The sequence below is a fragment of the Salvelinus fontinalis genome, chromosome 4 (assembly GCF_029448725.1).
Source record: "Salvelinus fontinalis isolate EN_2023a chromosome 4, ASM2944872v1, whole genome shotgun sequence".
In the NCBI taxonomy this organism is placed as follows: domain Eukaryota; kingdom Metazoa; phylum Chordata; class Actinopteri; order Salmoniformes; family Salmonidae; genus Salvelinus; species Salvelinus fontinalis.
The window spans coordinates 17,529,822-17,546,642 of record NC_074668.1 but is presented as its reverse complement, the minus strand read 5'-3'; the positions used below and the strand labels follow the sequence as shown (position 1 = coordinate 17,546,642).

General features: G+C 41.0%; 1 protein-coding gene across 5 annotated transcripts in view; it reads left to right on the top strand.

Annotated features, from left to right (window-relative positions):
* LOC129853213 (intermembrane lipid transfer protein VPS13A-like) overlaps positions 1-16,821 on the top strand; it is an 81,332-nt gene that overhangs the window by 22,687 nt on the left and 41,824 nt on the right. For all 5 annotated transcript variants that reach the window (XM_055918993.1, XM_055918994.1, XM_055918992.1 and 2 more), the window contains exons 41-48: positions 715-816; positions 2,009-2,161; positions 2,432-2,693; positions 5,233-5,393; positions 5,525-5,628; positions 6,459-6,753; positions 16,062-16,493; positions 16,661-16,765. In XM_055918993.1, the coding sequence (XP_055774968.1) occupies positions 715-816; positions 2,009-2,161; positions 2,432-2,693; positions 5,233-5,393; positions 5,525-5,628; positions 6,459-6,753; positions 16,062-16,493; positions 16,661-16,765 (1,614 nt within the window). The remainder of the gene's footprint in view (positions 1-714; positions 817-2,008; positions 2,162-2,431; positions 2,694-5,232; positions 5,394-5,524; positions 5,629-6,458; positions 6,754-16,061; positions 16,494-16,660; positions 16,766-16,821) is intronic.

The following is a 16,821-nucleotide window of genomic DNA, read 5'->3' as shown; positions in this document are numbered from 1 at the left end:
TACTGTGGAAATATATACTTTTGTACCCGTTTCCTCCAGCATCTTCACAAGGTCCTTTGCTGCTGTTCTGGGATTGATTTGCACTAAAGTACGTTCATCTCTAGGAGACAGAACGCGTCTCCTTCCTGAGTGGTATGACGGCTGCGTGGTCCCATGGTGTTTATACTTGCGTACTACTGTTTGTACAGATGAATGTGGTACCCTCAAGCTTTTCGAAATTGCTCCCAAGGATGAACCAGACTTGTGTAGGTCTACAATTTTTTTTCTGAGGTCTTGGCTGATTTTCCCATGATGTCAAGAAAAGAGGCACTGAGTTTGAAGGTAGGCCTTGAAATACATCCACAGGTACGCCTCCAATTGACTCAAATTATGTCAATTGGCCTATCCGAAGCTTCTAAAGCCATGACATAATTTTCTGCAATTTTCCAAGCTGTTTAAAGGCACAGTCACGTGTATGTAAACTTCTGACCCACTGGAATTGTGATACAGTGAATTATACTGTCTGTAAACAATTGTTGGAAAAATTACTTGTCATGCACAAAGTAGATGTCCTAACCAACTTGCCAAAACTATAGTTTGTTTACAAGAAATTTGTGGAGTGATTGAAAAACGAGTTTTAATGACTCCAACCTAAGTGTATGTAAACTTCCGACTTCAACTGTGGCCTTAGTCAGACTGCATTTGGTGTACTGTAACATAGTGTTGTGTGTTTAGGTTCACTACTTCAACGAGGTGATGGGGGTGTGGGAGCCTCTGCTGGAGCCCCTAGAGGACGAGATCAGAGACGGCTTCAGATCCTGGACTCTGGGATTAAAGGTGACCCTTAAAGGTCGACGTTGGGCACAAAAAACGGTCCAACTCCGCCTCTTACTCAATTTTCTAACAGAAATGGGGTGTGCCTTTGGTTCATCGATGTGCCATTCTGGTCATGCACGCCGCAACAAACGTAGCTAGTTCGTTAGCTAAGCTAGCCACTGTAGCAAATCAAATTTTATTGGTCACATACACATGGTTAGCAGATGTTATTGCGAGTGCAGCGGAATGCTTGTGCTTCTAGTTCTGACAGTGCAGCAATATCTAACAAGTAATCTAACAATTCCACAAAAACTACCTAATACACACAAATCTAAGTAAGGAATGGAATAAGAATATAAATATATAGATGAGCAATGTCAGAGCGGCATAGGCAAGATGCAATGGATGGTATAAAATACAGTATATACATATGAGATGAGTAATGCAAGACATGTAAACATTATTAAAGTGGCATTATTAAAGTGACTAGTGATCCATTTATTAAAGTGGCCAATGATTTCAAGTCTGTATGTAGGCAGCAGCCTCTCTGTGTGATGGCTGTTTAACAGTCTGATGGCCTTGAGATAGAAGCTGTTTTTCAGTCTCTCGGTCCCAGCTTTGATGCATCAGTACTGACCTCGTCTTCTGGATGGTAGCGGGGTGAACAGGCAGTGGCTCGGGTGGTTGTTGTTCTTGATGATCTTTTGGCCTTCCTGTGACATCGGGTGCTGTAGGTGTCCTGGAGGGCAGGTCGTTTGCCCCCAGTGATGCGTTATGCAGACCGCACCATCCTCTGGAGAGCCTTGCGGTTGTGGGCGGTGCAGTTGCCGTACCGGGTGGTGATACAGCCCGACAGGATGCTCTCAATTGTGCATCTGTAAAAGTTTGTGAGGGTTTTAGGTGACAAAAAGCTAGCCAGTAACTCTTCTAGTATGTGTTGACGTCATTTCACGGGATTTGTTTTTGGACGGAAGCTGTAGAGATGTTTGTAAGCATTAAATGACCTGGTATGATAGTGCATTGATCAGTTATACAGTATAACACTTTAAAAACATTTTTTTGCCCAAAGTCAACCTTTAGAAAATCGCTCATTCACACCACACACACACAAACTCACAAACACTGTCCCATGTTCCACACACACCGCTCATCCAGATAGTGTAAACACACTATCCACCACACACTTAACGGCCATGATTTCCCCCAACTGCAGATGAAGAAGAAGCCAGTAAAGTACTCCGGTATATCAGATGAAGTGGACTACAGCATCCCAGACTACAAGACTATCATCAGCATCAGCAGCAAGGACCAGCTCAACATCACCCTCTCCAAGTGTGGACTGGGCATGCTCAGTAACCTGGGCACGGTAAGTCAATGACGTCACACACCAGCAATTTTGTATGTGCTATTCTATTGGCTAGCTGAAAATATAACTTTTTTGTGAACAATTTTTATTTTATTTTTATGGAATCACATAATCTATACTGTCAATAATAATCACAATAAAACATTTTAAATAAATAACTTTTTATGTCTAAGTGGGTTGTTTTTATTGTGTTGGGATGTAGTGTAGTCCTTATTTCTTGTACATCCCAACGTGTGTGTTTGTGTGTGCGTGCTTGTGAATGCGTGGCAGGCCTTTGCGGAGGCGGCCAAGCAGACATCAGAGAGTTTCCAGGAGGACGAGGCGCCGTTCGTGGTGAAGAACCGTCTGGGTCTGACTGTGTCAGTGGTGTACAGTGAGATGTTCTGCCCCCTGGGCCGTGAGGCCACAGAGAACCGTGTAGAGCTGCAGAACGGAGACAGTGTCAACATGGACTACCGTCGCACCACCACCCACTCAGACCAGTTCTCTGCCATGACCTCGCTGGTGGCCAAGGACTACTACATACAGCCCAGTAAGCAACACAGTTGCAACAGTTACACCAGTGCAGACCAGCACCCATATTCAGAGTAGGACTGCTGATCTAGGGATCAGTCTTGCTTTTTATATCATAATGAATAAGATTATATGGACACGGGAACTGATCCTAGATCAGCGCCTCTACTCTGAGTTGCTTTATGAATACGATCCTTGATATTTAGACCCTGGGTCAAAGACAGTGTTAGCAGTCTGACTAGAGGTCGACCGATTAATCAGAATGGCCGATTAATTAGGGCCGATTTCAAGTTTTCATAACAATCGTAAATCTGTATTTTTGGACACAGATTTGGCCTTTAAAAAAATATATATATATTTTTTAATACCTTAATTTATCCTTTATTTAACTAGGCAAGTCAGTTAAGAACACATTCTTATTTTCAATGGCGGCCTAGGAACGGTGGGTTAACTGCCTTGTTCAGGGGCAGAATGACAGATTTTTACCTTGTCAGCTCGGGGATTCAATCTTGCAACCTTACAGTTAACTAGTCCAACGCTCTAACCACCTGCTTTACATTGCACTCCACGAGGAGCCTGCCTGTTACGCGAATGCAGTAAGAAGCCAAGGTAAATTGCTAGCTAGCATTAAACTTATCTTATAAAAAACAATCAATCAATCATAATCACTAGTTAACTACACATGGTTGATGATATTACTAGTTTATCTAGCGTGACCTGCGTTGCATATAATCGATGCGGTGCGTATTCGCGAAAAAGGACTGTCTTGCTCCAATGTGTACCTAAACCATAAATATCATCAATGCCTTTCATAAAATCAATACACAAGTATATATTTTTAAACCTGCATATTTAGTTAATATTGCCTGCTAACCTAGCTCGTTGCGAACTCTGTGAAGACTATTTCTTCCTAACAAAGACAGCCAACTTCGCCAAACGGGGGATGATTTAACAAAAGCGCATTTGCGAAAAAAGCACAATCGTTTCACGACTGTACCTAACCATAAACATCAATGCCTTTCTTAAAATCAATACACAAGTATATATTTTTAAACCTCCATATTTAGTTAATATTGCCTGCTAACCTAGCTCGTTGCGAACTCTGTGAAGACTATTTCTTCCTAACAAAGACAGCCAACTTCGCCAAACGGGGGATGATTTAACAAAAGCGCATTTGCGAAAAAAGCACAATCGTTTCACGACTGTACCTAACCATAAACATCAATGCCTTTCTTAAAATCAATACACAGAAGTATATAATTTCAAACCTGCATATTTTGCTAAAAGAAATCCAGGTTAGCAGGCAATATTAACCAGGTGAAATTGTGTCACTTCTCTTGCCTTCATTGCACGCAGAGTCAGTGTATATGCAACAGTTTGGGCAGCCTAATTTGCCAGAATTTTACGTAATTATGACATAACATTGAAGGTTGTGCAATGTAACAGGAATATTTAGACTTATGGATGCCACCCGTTAGATTAAATACTGAACGGTTCCGTATTTCACTGAAAGAAAAAACGTCTTGTTTTCAAGATGATAGTTTCTGGATTCGACCATATTAATGACCTAAGGCTCGTATTTCTGTGTGTTATGTTATAATTAAGTCTATGATTTGATAGAGCAGTCTGACTGGGCGATGGAAGGCACCAGCAGGCTCGTAAGCATTCATTCAAACAGAACTTTTGTGCATTTTTCCAGCAGCTCATCGCTGTGCTTCAAGCATTGTGCTGTTTATGACTTCAAGCCCATCAACTCCTGAGATTAGGCTGGTGTAACCGATGTGAAATAGCTAGCTAGTTAGCGGGGTGCGCGTAAATAGCGTTTCAAACGTCACTCGCTCTGAGACTTGGAGTAGTTATTCCCCTTGCTCTGCATGGGTAACGCTGCTTCGAGGGTGGCTGTTGTCGATGTGTTCCTAGTTCGAGCCCAGGTAGGGGCGAGGAGAGGGACGGAAGCTAGACTGTTACACTGGCAATACTAAAGTGCCTATAAGAACATCCAATAGTCAAAGGTATATGAAATACAAATCGTATAGAGAGAAATTGTCCTATAATTCCTATACTAACTACAACCTAAAACTTCTTACCTGGGCATATTGAAGAGTCCTGTTAAAAGGAACCACCAGCTTTCATATGTTCTCATGTTCTGAGCAAGGAACTTAAACGTTAGCTTTTTTACATGGCACATATTGCACTTTTACTTTCTTCTCCAACACTTTGTTTTTGCATTATTTAAACCAAATTGAACATGTTTCATTTTATTTGAGGCTAAATTGATTTTATTGATGTATTATATTCAGTTAAAATAAGTGTTCATTCAGTATTGTTGTAATTGTCATTATTACAAATACATTTTTTTTTTAAATCGGCCGATTAATCGGTATCGGCTGTTTTTGGTCCTCCGTTAATCGGTATCGGCGTTGAAAAATCATGATCGGTCGAGCTCTAGTTCTGACCTAATGCTCAAGCATTTGTTTGCGGAGCTAACACAAGTAGTTTGCTGGGTCTAGGGTCAATTTAGTCATTGATCTCATGGTTTTTGATGTTCTTGTCCTCAGCCCCGGCGGGCCACACTTCAGCCAGCGTGATTCCGTTGATCAAAGTGGGGCGTGGCATGTACAGTGTCATGCACAAAGTCTCTGGGGTCACCCGCTTCCTGGTCTGTCAGATCTACTCTGTGCAGGGAAGCAAGCACATCAAGATCCGCTCTCCCTTCCAGGCAAGTTACAGTCACCGGGGGGGGGGCGCTTCCCTACCCCTCTTCCTTCTCTCTTCACTGTACTTACCTCGACCCCAGAGAATATAATTTCTATCTGAACAACGTGTCTCTTTCTCATGTCTCCCTTACAGATCATAAACCACTTTTCCATCCCGTTCAGAGTGATGGAGGGCTCCACGTGTCTGGGGATGTCATTACCTACAGAGGAGTTCTGCGTGCCTCTCGACTCCTACAGGTAGCACACATACATTTAAATACTTTGAGTCCAACAATCAAATTTACAGTAAAAAAGGATCCAAACATTTCATAGGGCCCTATATGCATGAGGCTGTATAATACAAAATGGGTTATGGTTTGCAGGGTACCAGAGTACTAGTTTATATTTTGTTGGTAGAACTTGCAGCCTCGCCTTAACAGTAAAGGTGAGAATGTCCTTGCCAATGGCAGCATTTTGGTACATGGAATTTTAATTTATTTTACCTTTATTTAACTAGGCAAGTCAGTTAAGAACAAATTCTTATTTTCAATGATGGCCTAGGAACAGTGGGTTAACTGCCTTGTTCAGGGGCAGAACGACAGATTTTTACCTTGTCAGCTCAGGGATTCGATCTTGCAACCTTTCGGTTAATAGTCCAAAGCTCTAACCACTAGGCTACCTGCCGCCCATGGGCGACAGTGGTCGGCACAGTCCAGGCCAGTGAGTTTCCCCTGCTGCCTCAGGGCAGTCCAGTGTTGCAGTAGCTGCATCCGTCTCATACCGAGGAGTGTTGTCCTGGATGTAGGATGAGATGTTCCATCATGGGTCACAGAAGCCTCCAGAAAAACACTGCAACCTGCCACAACTGCATCAGAGGCAGTCACTGGCTCAGTTTGCATATCAGTCGGTGTTCATCAGAGCTCCACTCTAGTCCGGTTGCACATGTCATTGAGGTCTGACCAGACTCCAAACCCTGCAGCACGAGTGTCCAATTTTCCATAGGCCTTCCTCCTGAAACCCAGGAAGTTGTCCTCAACGCACACACACCACACCCACACACTGACTGCTGTGTGTCCACCCCCCCTTAGGTCAAAGTTGAGCCTGCAGCCGGTTACCGAAGGAGACAATCAATACGATTCTTCCGAGGGCTTCAGCTACGAGTCAGTGAGCCAGCAGCCTGGCGTACGTGTACAGCAGACCTGTCATCGACATGGCAACAGCGCCAGCGTGTTAATGGTCAACATCGTACCTCTGAAAGACACAGTGACATCACAACACATGGGAGTGGCCGGGGAGCACTTTGATGAGCCCTACATCCTGCACCTGTGGCCCTCCGTCCTACTCCGGAACCTTCTGCCTTACCCCATCACCTATCACCTACAGGTACACACACACACACTTGTTTTTTTATCCTTGTGGGGACGAAACAATCATTGAACAATCATTGTCATTGAAAACTATTGATAAGCCTAAAGTAGCCTTTTTCCTTGTGTGGACCGGCGAAATCTCCCCACTTGTCCAAATTTGACTTGTTTCACTATTGTTCTGAGGAAAACCAAAAAACACACACACAGACAGATCAGTGGCTACTACCCACATTACTCCTGAGTCCCTACCCACCAGCAGAGAAATGGACCTACAGTATGTTACAACTGCTCCTCTATCACCATCATACATATAAAGTTGAAGTCGGAAGTTTATATACACCTTAGCCAAATACATTTAAACTCAGTTTTTCACAATTCCTGACATAAAAATTCCCTGTCTTAGGTCAGTTAGGATCACCACTTTATTTTAAGAATGTGAAATGTCAGAATAATAGTTGAGTGATTTATTTCAGCTTTTATTTCTTTCTTTATTTCTTTCCTCCTGACAGAGCTGGTGTAACTGAGTCAGGTTTATAGGCCTCCTTGCTCGCACAAGCTTATTCAGTTCTGCCTGTTAACTCGAAATGATACAACGACAAGTTTCCAGTTTAACAAAGTTTACTATACTATATGAACACACTACAAGGTAGCCATTACACTCAAGGCTAGGTCCATCGACAACTAGACTTCCTGCGCATGCGCACTCTTGACTGAGTGATAGCCCCGTAATAACAGAAATATAGGGATACTTAAAACATGAACTTAACAATCTCCCCCTTTTCTTGAAAGACAAATAAAACATCAACAACATAATTAAATGTCCAAGTATTATTCAAGATCCCCATTACAAATGGGTTGTGTGACAGTTTTGTGTTAGATGCCAAGTTGCAACCATCAAACATTACATCAGGTCTACTCTGTCTAGGAACCCATAAAATTTGTCCTATCTTTGACCTCAATTCAGCTTCAATTCCACAGACGGGAATTCCTTTGTACGGCTCTTGAAGAATCCAGGTGAATGGGTTGAAGATTCTTGATAGAGCTCTCCTGTTGCATCACTATTTTTTCATCAACTGTAATAAACTCTATGCCAACCTAACAAAAATTATCATGCTCCTCACGGCCAACCTAGAAAACAGCTTTGAGGTGTGGAATCACAGTTGAAGCAAAGGTCTGTGAGCCACCCCAGATAAAGTCATCAACATGACAGGCAAGTACTCCAGTCACATTGCAGTCTTGATCAAGCCAATAGAAGACTGCAGGATCCACTTGTGACATTTTTCCACCTGTATTCAGCATTGTTGCCTTGACTTTGTTGTACCAGTAGAGTGATGCATCTGCCAGTCCATACACACACTTTTTTAGTTTCCAGTGTTCCTTCGCTTTTAGCTTCAGGCGGAGGTCGGATGTAAATGTCCCTTGACAGCTCTGTTCCCTGCAATAATGCACGTTTGATGTCTATGGAATTAAGTTTCCATTTTTTTCTGGCAGATCACTGACATCAGCAATCTGAGTGACTCTGAGGCGCATGTTGGTGAGTCTTTTGGGCGTTCTTTAGCAGCCAGCTCCTCAAAACCTCTAGCCACTAGACGTGCTTTAGGCATTATTCCAGTTAAGGATTCTTTAAGGGTATATACCCACCTTGTAGAGATGCATTTTTGGCCAATGTCTTTGACTTCCTCAAACACTCCATTTTTCCTCCAATTACTGAGCTCATCTAGCTTAGCTGAGTCAAATGACATGTCCTTTGTTTCAAGTACATAATCATTTTGAATGTCATTCTGTTTTTCTCGATTTTCCATTGGTTCAATTCTGATATTATATACAAGTGACAGGTCAGCTGACCCTGTTGTACCAGAAAGTGTAGCTGGTTCAGAGTACTGCAAGTTGTACCAGTTCTGGTGTTGTCCTTTTGCTTTCCCTGCTCGTCCAATGACGGTTGCTGTATGTGGAATACCACTTTCTTTGTCCTTGTATTTAACAGTTTGTCCAGTTTTCAGACTTGAACAACCATGTTCTCTTAACACCTGTGGCTGTTGTTGAATGTTTTCCTCATTTGAACGCTCAACAGTATTACCTGTGGCATGGTTGAAGGTCTCTGCTCCATTTCCTGTGTCAGTTTGTGTCCATATCATTGGATGTGATATCTGGTAGGTTTGTGTCTGTTACTGTGTCCTTTTTGTCATTTTCATTAGGAGACTGATTCTCAGCAACAGCCCCTCTATCTTGTTGATCATTTACTTTCCGCAATCTTGAGTGATGCACCCTGACAATGATGCCTCCGTGCCTCACAAATATCACCACACCATCTTGACCAATGACTACTCCCGGTCCTTTCCACTCTTGACAGTCAACTCGTCATCATTATTCCCTGAACTGCTGAGTAACTTCTGAAGTCTGTCAACTGTAGCATGTCCAAACTGTTTGTGAAGCTTTAACAATACTTTGTGTTTTTCTTTTGTGTTCATGTTCTCTGTGACTGTCAGAATCTCCATGTGCTCTGTTTCAGTCAGAATCTCATTTTTGCATGGACTCTGTGTGATGTCTTTGTCTAAAATGTTTACACAATAGTGGCCTGAGGTAGTAAGTTCAAGAGTCACTGGTTGTTTAAGCCTTCTTGAGGGAAGCTTTACTTAATAGTAAGGGGATATCTGTAGGGACCACCTCTGTTTCAATGTGACACTTAGTCTGACCAATTTTTGCTGGTATCTTAACTCTCTTGGTAGAATGGACAATTCTCCCATCTCTAAATTTGAAAGCTCTGTTGCTTGGTGTGTCAATCATATTTTGTACTTCCTTCATATTCAGTTCACTGACATAGCTATCAAGCCATTTTTCACCACACACTGTCCGTGTGCATGCAGTATCAATCACAGCAGATCCTAAGGATTCAACTATAAAAATCTCAGTATCAGAAGAAGTAACATTTGAAAACAGTGTAATGTTACACTGCTCTATCTCTGTGTTTACATTTTCCTCTGTTATTTTAACTTGTTCATTTTTATGAGGACAGTCTTTAACCCAATGGTAAGTGCTTTGACAAATAGCACATTTTGATCTCCTTCCATATTTGTCCAGTGGATTTGTGCTGGGAAATGGCGCCCTCTTCTGGTTGTCTTGAGAACGTGACTTGTTGGCGCCTTTTCTCTGCTGCTCGGTGTAATATGCTGCGTCACTCACTTGCATTCCATCTGTTATTGGCGCGACAGACGTCTTTTCACCAAATATTATTTTTAGTGCCGACTTCAGATGCAAAAGTCAGCACAGTACAAGCAGTCAAAGCCAACTGTTTCTCCCTACCATCTAGACAGGCAGTATCTAGCAACTTGAAAGCTAACACTGCATCCGGGAGAACCATGTCGGACTTGCGCATCCTATTGTACCTCTGTTTGAAATATTTGTCGTAACACTGTCAAAGTTTGAATATGCCTCGTAAGCACGGTCTTTCTCTTCTTTAAGAAATACAGAATCCAGTGTTCTGATCAAAGGTCCCATACCTTCATCCTTGTTCAAATCCTCAACGGCTATTTCCAGTGCTGTATCTCTCGCTCTTCCCTCGAGCGATAATACCACCGCAAGTGCTTGCTTTTTTCGCGTCCAGATTAGTAACGAGTGTCCAGATTCCAAGTTCATTTTTCCAACTTTCGTACGACCTCTTCTCGTCGAAGCGAGGTGGCACATTGTAGTTATTAGCCATCCTCTGCTACCAATGTTAACTCAAAATGACACAACGACAAGGTTCCAGTTTAACAAAGTTTACTATACTATATGAACACACTACAAGGTAGCCATTACACTCAAGGCTAGGTCCATCGACAACTAGACTTCCTGCGCATGCGCACTCTTGACTGAGTGATAGCCCCGTAATAACAGAAATATAGGGATACTTAACCTCTTTGGGCTGCAGGGGCAGTATTGAGTAGCCCGGATAAAAGGTGCCCATTTCAAACGGCCTCGTACTCAATTCTTGCTCGTACAATATGCATATTATTATTACTATTGAATAGAAAACACTCTCTAGTTTCTAAAACCGTTTGAATTATATCTGTGAGTAGAACAGAACTCCTTTTGCAGCAAACTTCCTGACAGGAAGTGGAAAATCTGAAATCGATGCTCTGTTCTAGGGCCTGCCTATTAATGTCCTTGATATTTATTAGTATAGATGCACTACATCCATCTTCCACTAGATGTCGACAGGCAGTGAGAGAAGAAATGGAGTGTGTAACTTGATCTGGGGTCGAACAAAAGCTCTCGGCATGACGTGTCACCAGTTTCCTGTTTTCTGGAGAGCGTGTGAAGCGACCTGGTTTTGCCTTCTGATAAGCTGTCGTTATGGACGACTAATATCTCCGGCTTTGATTTTATTTGATACATGTGACAATATCATCATAAAGTATGTTTTTTCAATATAGTTTTATTAGATTATTGAAATTTATTCGGGACGTTAGGCGTGTTGCGTTGTGTGCCTTTGTTCAGGAAGGAGAGCTTCGCGCTACTTTGCTAGCTTTCCGTGCTAATTGACTGGAGAAGAGGACATTCTAAATCCAAACAACGATTGTTCCCGACAAAGGACCCCTTGTACAACATTCTGATGAAAGATCATCAAAAGTAGGACCCATTTTATGATGCTATTTCATATATATGTCGAACATGTTGTACTAGTTGTTTGCGCCCATATTTTGGGTACTCTCTCGCTATACCTAAGCTGGGTGTCGTAATGAAGTTATTTTTAGAATTCTAACACGGCGATTGCATTAAGAACTAGTGTATCTATCATTTCCTATAAAACATGTATTTTTTTAGTAACGTTTATGTATAGTTATTTGGTCAGAATAGTTGAGTGCCATAAAAATATCCGCACATTCTGGGAAAAAGATGCTACGTTAGCACAATGTATAACCACTGATTTCAGCTCTAAATATGCACATTTCCGAACAAAACATAAGTGTATATATAACCTGATGTTATTGGACTGTCATCTGATGAAGCTTATCAAGGTTAGTCAAAAATTATATATCTTTTGCTGGTATATTCGCTATCGCTAACGTGCCTATTGCTATCGCTAACATGCCTTGATGAATGAATGCGGTAGTGTGGTAGGCTATTGTATTAAGCTAATATAATGCTATTTTGTGTTTTCGCTGTAAAACACTTAAAATCGGAAATATTGGCTGGATTCACAAGATGTTTGTCTTTAATTTGCTATACACCATCGATTTTTCAGAAATGTTTTATGATGAGTATTTAGGTATTTGACGTTGGTGTCTGTAATTACTCTGGTTGCTTCGGTCCTATTTGTGACGGTAGCTGTGATGGTAGCTGCAATGTAAAACTGATTTATACCTCAAATATGCAAATTTTTCAAACAAAACATAGATTTATTGTACAACATGTTATAAGACTGTCATCTGATGAAGTTGTTTCTTGGTTAGTTTGGTTGGTTCTTTGTTAGTTAGGTTGGCTTTGTGCATGCTACCTGTGCTGTGAAAAATGTCTGTCCTTTTTTGTATTTGGTGGTGAGCTAACATAAATATATGTGGTGTTTTCGCTGTAAAACATTTTAAAAATCGGACATGTTGGCTGGATTCACAAGATGTTTATCTTTCATATGATGTATTGGACTTGTTAATGTGTGAAAGTTAAATATTTCAAAAAAATATATTTTGAATTTTGCGCCCTGCACTTGAAGTGGCTGTTGTCATATTGTACCCGGCTTCGTTCTTGCAGCCCAAAGAAGTTAAAACATGAATTTAACACTGCCACAAATGTTCTATAGGATTGAGGTCAGGGCTTTGTGATGGCCACTCCAATACCTTGACTTTGTTGTCCTTAAGCTATTTTGCCACAATTTGGAAGTATGCTTAGGGCCATTGTCCATTTGGAAGACCCATTTGCGACCAAGCTTTAACTTCCTGACTGATGTCTTGAGATGTTGCTAAAATATATCCACATAATTTTGCTTCCTCATGAAGCCATCTATTTTGTGAAGTGCACCAGTCCCTCCTGCAGCAAAGCACCCCCACAACATGATGCTGCCACCCCCGTGCTTCACGGTTGGGATGGTGTTCTTCGGCTTGCAAGCCCCCCCCCCCCCTTTTTCCTCCAAACATAAGTATGGCCAAACAGTTCTATTTTTGTTTTTACAATCTTTGTCCCCATGAGCAGTTGCAAACCGTAGTCTGGCTTTTTTATGGCGGTTTTAGAGCAGTGGCTTCTTCCTTGCTGAGTGGCCTTTCAGGTTATGTCGATATAGGGCTCGTTTTACTGTGGATATAGATACTTTTGTACCGGTTTCCTCCAGCATCTTCACAAGGTCCTTTGCTGTTGTTCAGGGATTGATTTGCACTTTTCGCACAAAAGTACATTCATCTCTAGGAGCAGAACGCGTCGCCTTCCTGAGCGGTATGACAGCTGCGTGGTCCCATGATGTTTATACTTGCGTACTATTGTTTGTACAGATGAACATGGTACCTTCAGGCGTTTGGAAATTGCTCCCAAGGATGAACCAGACTTGTGGAGGTCTACAATTTTTTTTCTGAGGTCTTGGCTGATTTGTTTTGATTTTCCCATGATGTCAAGCAAAGAGGCACTGAGTTTGAAGGTAGGCCTTGAAATACATCCACAGGTATACCTCCAATTGACTCAAATGATGTCAATTAGCCTATCAGAAGCTTCTAAAGCCATGACATCATTTTCTGGAATTTTCCAAGCTGTTTAAAACCACAGTCAATTTAGTGTATTTAAACTTCTGACCCACTGGAATTGTGATACAGTGAATTATAAGTAAAATAATATGTCTGTAAGCAATTGTTGGAAAAATTACTTGTGTCATGTACAAAGTAGATGTCTTATCCCAATGCCACAACTATAGTTTGTTTACAAGAAATTTGTGGAGTGGTTGAAAAACGAGTTTTAATGACTCCAACCTAAGTGTATGTAAACTTCCGACTTCAACTGTATACAGTGGTGTAAGGTACTTAAGTAAAATACTTTAAAGTACTATTTAAGTATTTCTGGGGGGGGTATCTGTACTTTACTTTAATATTTATATTTTTGACTACTTTTACTTCACTCATTCCTAAAACATATTATGTACTTTTTACTCCATGCGTTTTCCCTGACACCCAAAATTACATTTTCAATGCTTAGCAGGACAGGGAAATGGTCCAATTCACACACTTAGCAAGAGAACATCCCTGGTCATCTCTAGTGCCTCTGATCTGGCGAACTCACTAAACACAAATGCTTCATTTGTAAATTATGTCTGAGTGTTGGACTATGCCCCTGGCTACCCGTAAATAAATATAAAAACAAGAAAATCTTGCGTATTTTATGATACGTATTTTATGATATACCGGTATTAATCCAGCGAACGGTTTTGATTTTTACCGTCTGTACCGGTTTTTAAATGTTTGGTTTGTTAAATGTGATACGCCATGTGTAATGTCAATTTGTATAGTTTACTAGCCACGCCCCCTGTCACTCAATGAGCGCATTTGATGTTTCTCAACCACGAGACACTTGCGTTCAGTCTGCATGGTCAATGCAGCACATGCAACAATGTTCATGACAACAATGCTGTTTTCACTTTGCTTCTTAATATAAATCCACTAGGGTTCTATAATGACACGTAGTTTGTGTTTCTTACATCAGCAAACAGCTAGTTTGTCCTTTCTTAGCAAGTTGCCCTAAATCTTCTTAGCAAGTTGCCCTAATGCTAATAGCTAGCTAATAAATGTACTGAGTAAGAGCAAACAGCCTGATAATACCAGTGATGGTGTTGACCTAAATCAGCATGTTGTTTGTGCAACAGTATCTTCTAAATGAAAGAGGAATATGTTAGCTACATGAAGTAGCTAAGAGAAAACAACATGCACTATAGCCAAAGCTTATAGGGTCCCCTAGGAAACACTTATCAACACTTTAGTTCTTACCATGTCACAATTACTCCTCCCTGACATTTTAATTCGTTGTCATCTCAAACAACACTATTCAAAGTGCCCACTATTATATTCTAACTATAGAATTAGAATAGTTATTCTATTTCCACGATTACAATAGTTTTGCTATAATTCACAAGTCAAATCGCAATTGCAACATTTGGTTAAAAATACGTCCTAGATTATTTTCCCATATCGTGCAGCCCTACAGTGTGAAAATTCGCAATTGAGCAGTAGTGTAAAGTACTTAAGTAAAAACACTTTCAAGTACTACTTAAGTCATTTTTTTGGTATCTGTACTTTACTATTTTTATTTTTGACAACTTTTACTTTACTACATTCCTAAAGAAAATAGTGTACTTTTTACTCCATACATTTTCCGTACACCTAAAAGTACTCGTTATGTTTTGAATGCTTAGCAGGACAGGAAAATGGACAAATTCACACACTTGTCAAGAGAACGTCCCTGGTCATCTACTGCCTCTGATCTGGAGGACTCACTAAACACATGCTTTGTTTGTAAATGATGTCTGAGTGTTGGAGTGTGCCCCTGGCTATCCGTCAATTAAAAAAACAAGAACATGGTGCCATCTGGTTTGCTTAATATAAGGAATTTGAAATTATTTATACTTTTGATACTTAAGTATATTTTAACAATAACATTTACTTTTGATACTTAATTTTATTTAAAATCAAATACTTTTATACTTTTACTCAAGTAGTATTTTACTGGGTGACTTTCACTTTTACTTGAGTAATTTTCTATTAACTTATCTTTACTTTTACTCAAGAATGACAATTGGGTATTTTTCCATCACTGCAATTGAATGCAGAAATGATAAAAGTGCTGAAATTTGTTTTGGTTGAAGTTGAATTGACAGTATAAAACAATCAGAATGGAGAAAGACTCTTGAAATCACTTAGAATGTATGTGTTGCCACCCTAGGATCACTCACTACTCATAGGGCAAATGTACAACTTTTATTATTCAAAAACTAAAAATACCATTATACCGTCCAATTTAAAAAAAATACCGTGATATAATATTTTGGCCATATCGCCCAGCCCTACCGTCTGCTTTGCTTTATATAAGGACTTCGAAATCATTTATACTTTTACTTATATTTTAGCAATTACGTTTACTTTTGATACTTAAGTATATTTGAAACCAAATACTTTTAGACTTTTACTTAAGTAGTATTTTACTGGGTGACTTTTACTTGAGTCATTTTCTTTTAAGGTATCTTTATTTTTACTCAAGTATGATTACTGGGTACTTTTTCTACCACTGGATATATATGTATATCATATATCCTCAGACCTTCCCGCTCACATTACTATTATTGGTCACTGATTGATATTGTGTGTGTTGATTGGCTGACAGGACAGTGAAGAGCCCGCCCTCATCACACTGATGGACGGCCACTCAGCAGAGCTTCACACCGCCGTCATGGACCTGTCAAGCCTGGAACTCCGCCTCCTCAACTACCTGGGGCAGGATTGGAAGGCCCACTATGGTCTCCGTGGCGACCAGGACGAGATCACCTTCATTGTGTTCCACTCCCTGCGTGATGAAGAGGAGGTTAGGTTAGGGGAGGGTGGAGAAAGGAAGCGGGCAGAGCTGGACATTGCGGTGCATGTGAAGTACGATGCGGGCCTGACTGAGGTGGCCATCCATTCTCCCTACTGGATGGTGAACAAGACGGGTCGCCTGCTGCAATACAAGGCCGACGACATCCACCGCAAACACGCCATGGACTATGACATGCCCCTGCTCTTCTCCTTCAAGCCACGCAACTTTCTGCACAACAACAAGGTAGTGGGTGGGGATTGACTTTGGTCAAAGCACAAACCAAATGGCGGGGCCGCTATTTTTTTTATTTAAACAACGACTGGGCTTTTAAACGATAATGCCTAATCTTAAAGACCTAATCCTTACTGCTTGTCTCGCCGACCTCTAACCTTTTTCTCTCCCCGTGGCAGGTGCGGCTGATGATCTCGGACAGCGAGCTGTCTGATGATTTCTCCCTGGATACCGTGGGTAGCTATGGTGAAGTGAAGTGCAAGGGGAGGCTCAAAGATTACCTGGTGAGTGGTGGTGAATCAAGACTACTAGCAGTGAACCTGCTGGGAGTTTATTTGAA